The sequence below is a fragment of the Schistocerca cancellata genome, chromosome 6, assembly GCF_023864275.1.
Source record: "Schistocerca cancellata isolate TAMUIC-IGC-003103 chromosome 6, iqSchCanc2.1, whole genome shotgun sequence".
Lineage (NCBI taxonomy): Eukaryota > Metazoa > Arthropoda > Insecta > Orthoptera > Acrididae > Schistocerca > Schistocerca cancellata.
In genome coordinates, this window is record NC_064631.1 from 243,662,973 (window position 1) to 243,668,972 (window position 6,000).

General features: G+C 38.1%; 1 protein-coding gene across 2 annotated transcripts in view; it reads left to right on the top strand.

Moving 5' to 3' along the window:
• The window catches only part of LOC126190985 (meckelin), a 224,027-nt gene extending 218,397 nt beyond the window's left edge, over positions 1 to 5,630 (top strand). For both annotated transcript variants that reach the window (XM_049931661.1, XM_049931662.1), the window contains 2 exons: positions 5,112 to 5,254; positions 5,391 to 5,630. In XM_049931661.1, coding sequence (XP_049787618.1) covers positions 5,112 to 5,254; positions 5,391 to 5,471 — 224 coding nt within the window. In that variant the 3' untranslated portion in view covers positions 5,472 to 5,630. The remainder of the gene's footprint in view (positions 1 to 5,111; positions 5,255 to 5,390) is intronic.
• Positions 5,631 to 6,000: the final 370 nt, after the last annotated feature.

Consider the following 6,000-nt stretch of genomic DNA (forward strand, 5'->3'; position numbering starts at 1 on the left):
AACTTTTGTAACATTATCTGAGAATAACTGTAGTGTTTTTGAATGTTTTAAACATGATTTACACATACAGACATTCAATTCCTCCACCATGGTTATTATTGGTTGGGCTATGGCTTATAGGGTTTTATGTGAAAACTGCTCTAGTCTTGAAATCCAGGGATTTAGGGGCTAGAGTAATCAGTCAGTTGACACTATTGGCTTAAGCTTTAGCTGTGATGGCACTGCATTTGCAGATTCTGTTTTCTTTTTCTTTTTTTCAGAAGTAATTTATTAATAGTAACTTCACAATTTATTAACATAATGGAGACATATTTGCATCAAGTAGAACACAAAAAATGGTTTCATTATTTGACACATTAAGAAGTCTCAGCTTTTTTTCCTTAGCATATGTGTATGTAATACATAAAGCGAGAGGGTTGTTTTCAAAAATATCTAAAAGTTCTTGGCTGATTTAGTTCAAATTTCTAAATGATCCCTCAATTTGGGCAGACATAGGCTATACATTTTTTTACATAAGCACAATTCACGCCCCATCCTCACAGCCATGTCTCCACAATATCCTTCCTTTCAGGAGTGCTAGTTCTGCAAGGTTCGCAGGAGAGCTTCTGTAAAGTTTGGAAAGTTGGAGACCAGATACTGGCAGAAGTAAAGCTGTGAGGACGGGGCGTGAGTCGTGCTTGGGTAGCTCAGTTGGTAGAGCACTTGCCTGCAAAAGGCAAAGGTCCCGAGTTCGAGTCTCAGTCCGGCACACAGTTTTAATCTGCCAGGAAGTTTCATATCAGCACACTCCACTGCAGAGTGAAAATCTCATTCTGGAAACATCCTCTAGGCTGTGCCTAAGCCATGTCTCCGCAATATCCTTTCTTTCAGGAGTGCTAGTTCTGGAAGGTTCGCAGGAGACCTTCTGTATAGTTTGGAAGGTAGGAGACCAGATACTGGCAGAAGTAAAGCTGTGAGGATGGGGCGTGAGTCGTGCTTGGGTAGCTCAGTTGGTAGAGCTTTTGCCCGCGAAAGGCAAAGGTCCCGAATTCGAGTCTCGGTCCGGCACACAGTTTTAATCTGCCAGGAAGTTTCTTTGACTCTCGATAAAAAACCAGCAAAAGACTTATTGGATGTTGTTGGCCTGCAGATCTGTGATAGGTTATATATAGGTTATATCTGACCCATGTACCAAAGTTTATTTGCCATTGATATGTCTATCATCTTAACTTTCTGAAGTAAGTTTAGTTCCCAGTCATAATGAGTTTTCAAAAGAGCACTTAATTTATTTAGTACTTCTTTCCAGTTGTGAGTCATCATCTTTGTATTTTCTAGGGGTCTGTCATTGTTGTGAAGTCTCTGAGAATAAACACCAACTTTGTGAGGTGTCCAGGCAATGAGACAGCTACACAGATGTCACCTGCATTCGGCAAAACTCTTGATGTTGTGGAGCATTAGACCTTGTATCTGTGACACTGTATTAACCAATAAAATTTCAACAGCAATAGCATATACCACCACTGACACCAGATGTCCTCACCTCATAGATTGAACAATAGATAGACTTTTACTCAAGTGTCCACCAAGTAAGATCTTGGAGCTAGCATTGATGAGAAGTTCATCAAATGATCTTCATGATCCATTATTTGGAGTATATGATGTGGGAATTAATGGCTGATGTGATCGAAAGCTTTTTCAGAGTCAGTGTATAGTAAACCACCTTTGATTTTACTTTCTGCAACTATGCTGATGACACCTCAGAGAGTACATGCTGCAGTTATAGTGCTTCTTCCAAGTATGGCAGAGTGCTGATGCGCCCCAATACTTTTGCCAAAAATGGATTCTATCCTCAGTTTGACCACTTATATTACCATTTTGAAGTCAGCCTTGAGCAGTGTAATAGGCCTTGTTTGCTCTATTATTTTAACATTTTTCTGTTTGGGTAATACAATTATAATCCCCTCTTTCTGTTTCTTGGGTATTTGGTCAACAAGCTATATGTCATTTGCCAACCCCAGTAGTGATGCTCTGATGATGTGCCAAAAACATTGGTAAAATTCATTGGGAAGCTCACCAGAACTCTGTGTTTCTTCCTCTCTATTCCTTGAGAGCTTCTAGTATTTTGGAAAAGGATCCTCCAAATATAAATACAAATACAAATTACACACAGTGAGATGAAAAGTCATAGTGATATATACAGATGGGGCTAGTATCATGTGCACAAGTTATAAAAGGGCACTACATTGATGTAGCTGTCATTTGTACTCAGGTGATTCAAGTGAAAAGGTTTCTGATGTGATTATGCCACACAATGGTAATTAACAGACTTTGAACGTGGTATGGTAGTTGGAGTTAGACACATGGGATATTCTGTTTTGGAAACTGTTAGGAAATTAAATATTCCATGATCCAAAGTATCAAGAGTGTGCTGAGAATACCACACTTCAGGTATTGTCTCTCACCATGGACATTGCAGTGGCTTACAGCCTTCACTTAATGACAGAACAGCAACGTTTATGTAGGGTTGTCAATGCTATCAGAGAAGTAACACTGCGTGAAATAACCACAGAAATCGATGTGGGATGTACAATGAATGTATCCATTAGGACAGTGTGGTGAAATGCAAAATTAATGGGATATGGCAGCAAACAACCAACATGAGTGGCTTTGCTAACAACAAGAGAAACTTTTGGCCTGCAATATTTTGCATTACTAATCCTAATAAACTGAAAATTGTTTTTGTTGTAGTGTATCCCATTTTGTACCAGTACATTGTTTTAAACAACTCTCCTGGGTATACAACCATATCAGTTGGACTGTAGATGAGTGGAAAACTATGGCCTGTTCAGAAGAGTCCTGATTTTAGTTTTGAGCTAATGGTAGGGTTAGAGTGTGTCATAGGCCCCATGAAGCCATGGACCCAAGTTGTCAACAGGGCACGAGGCAAGCTGGTGATGGCTTCATAATGGTGTGTGATTTGTTTGCATGGAATGGACTGGGTCCTAGCTACTTGGAGACCATTTGCAGCCATTCATGCATTTCATGTTCCCAAACAACAATGGAATTTTTATGGATGACAATGCACTATGTGGCCAGGCCATAATTGTTCATGATTGGTTTGAAGAACATTCTGGACAATTTGAATGAATTATTTAGCCATACAGATTACCTGACGTGCATCCCATCAGACATTTATGAGACATAATCGAGAGGTCATTTGGTGCACAGAATCATGCGCTGGTGAGACTTTCACAATTATGAATGGCTTTAGAGATAGTATGACTCAGTATTTCTGCAGGAGACTTCCAACCACTTGTTGACTCCATGCAGTGTTGAGTTGCTGCAGTGCACCTGGTAAAAGGAGCTCTGACATGATATTAGGAGGTACCCCACAATTTTTGTCATTTCAACGTACATTTTCTGATTCTTTGTACAAGTATTTGCTGAATCATTTCTGCCATGTATAAGGCACTTTGTATTGATATAATAGTGTTGAGGACCATTCTCCAAATTGTGACACTGTTGGCTTTGAAGAGAACCTTTTGGCCTGCAATATTTTGCAATACCAATCCTAATACACTGAAAATTGGTTTCGTTGTAGTGTATCCCATTTTGTACCAGTACATTGTTTTAAACAGTGGGGGTCTACTTGACAGTTGAGGCTAGGCATTTGCGGAATTTGCTTAATGTTCTTTTTATTGTCTCTATAACTAAGAATTTCTTTCAACTCAGCTGTTTATGAGCCTGTGCTGACACTTAGAAAAAAATTGTCTAGAGATATCATTTTAAATATTGCTGTGCCTGAACTCAGTCAGCCAAAAGCAGGATAGCAAATTTAGCTTTACACAGTATGTTAACCCTTCCACTCTGATGGCAAATAAAAGAGAGAAATTATCCATCTCTTTAATAGAATCATGTTACTATGTTGAGAGTTGGTTCTGTTTTTTCAGTAACTATTCTGTTCCAAGATCCTTTTCCAGCTCATTTAGAATATATGACAGCCAGCTTCTCTCTTCTTCACTAAATTCGATGTCAAATCTCAGTGTTTGTCTCAAAAGACAATGATATACCTTTGGAAACTGAAGAAGTATTTCTTTGGTCTCTGCATTACAAAAGAAGTGGCAACGTGTGTTATCGGTTGCTGTAGAATTTCTTTTACCAAGACTTCTAAAGAGATTTTATGTTTATTCAGAGACTGGGTTATTTTTAAGAAACAGTCTTTGATTAGATACTTTTGGCACTATTGACTGATGAGCTGTTTGATGTCCAGCTGAGTTGTTGATTCAATCTTCATGCAGAAGCACTCTACGTACCTTTTTTTCTAAATATACAGACAATTAATGGGTTACACTTAGGAACACTTAAAAGATTAGATACACTCAAGCTGCTGAGCTTTTGCTCTGTTTTAGTAGTAATAGTAGTACCTCATACACCCCCCCCCCCCGCCCACCTTGCCCCCCCCTCTCTCTTCTCTCTCTCTCTCTCTCTCTCTCTCTCTCTCTCTCTCTCTCTCACACACACACACACACACACACACACACACACACACACAGACACACACACACAAAATGAAATGCAAAAGATGCAAACATAAAAAACACCATTGAGCTGCACACTGTGGTACTACTTTTGTTGTACGGATGTTCATATGGGTGTCTTGTGTATGTGCAAGAAAGCAAATCTTTGTTCTAATGCTAGAAAAAAGTTGTATTTTAGTGTAATTTTCTGACTGCTAAAGTGTGCATATTCACAACCCACTGTTCACATCCAACTGAGACAGTTCCTGTATGCTTTAATTCTTTATTTCTCTTTCCATCTTGGCATTTATATTATCATAATATTTTCTCTCTCTTACTTAATATTATTATGATGTAAATTCCTGGATGGAAAAAGTGAGAAATGGTAACCACTCACATACAGCTGGCTTATGAAATGCACATAGATGTAAGTACATGTAACAACTCAAGATATTTATGGTAACTTTTGGAAGCTATTGCGATTTTATGAGCTTTTGCATGTGTCTGTAATCTTTATTAGCTAGCTGCAAATGAATTGTTATTTTATTAGTCTGATTAATTTTTAAGGGAGGTCAAGGTCAGTGTAAGTGTGTGAAAAAGTCTCTCTTATTTCAGATAATGGACACTCATTTGACAGACTGTTATTCAGTGGGTATGAATTCACATTGGCTGGGCTTGAACTCATAATATTCTCCTCCATGGATTTATTATGCCAAGATTTTCTGCTGTCTGCAGTTATTACTATTTGTATTCTACAGGTAATCAGCTATTCAAACAATGGAAACTCCAGGTTGGAGTATTGTTGTAATTAGCTCTTAAGAAATAATAATTGAGTTTGCTTCTAGCATTTCATTTTAGCACAGCATTTATCTCACTCTTCTTCTTTTCTTACAGGTAGTAATTATAATCAGAACTACTGGAGGAAGAAGGAATTTAACAAGGAAAACATTGATAGATGATAGGTTTCTTATCTGAATAGACAATGTCTGATGTGTGATGCAGAAAACATGTGTATTTAATATCTGTATTTCAGTATTAGTTGTATAATATTTAAGGAAGGATGCCCACATTTATTTTTGTAAAGAATGTAATTTATTATATTTGTATTCCTTTTTGTGTTTAGTAAGAAGATAACCTTAGTTTAAATACAGTTAATATTGACTCTATTGTAGCATTAGTACAAATACCCCCCCCCCTCTCTCTCTCCCCCGCCCTCCCTCCCTCCTCTCTGCTCCCCCCCTCTCTCTCTGTGTGTGTGTTTTTCTGTCTTACAATACTGTAAAATATGAAAAACTAGTGTCCATAGCATAAACAAGAATTTATGCTACTGTGTAATGGGTCACAACAATGTAATATGGGAAAATTTGTGCTTTTGGTAGGAATTGTGGCAAGAGAGAGTGTGTCTACAAGATACCCTATATTTTTTCTTTTAAGAGAGAGAGCGAGAGAAGGGAGGACAAATGAATGCCATTTGGTTGGAACCCAGGCAATCAGACTGCAGTAC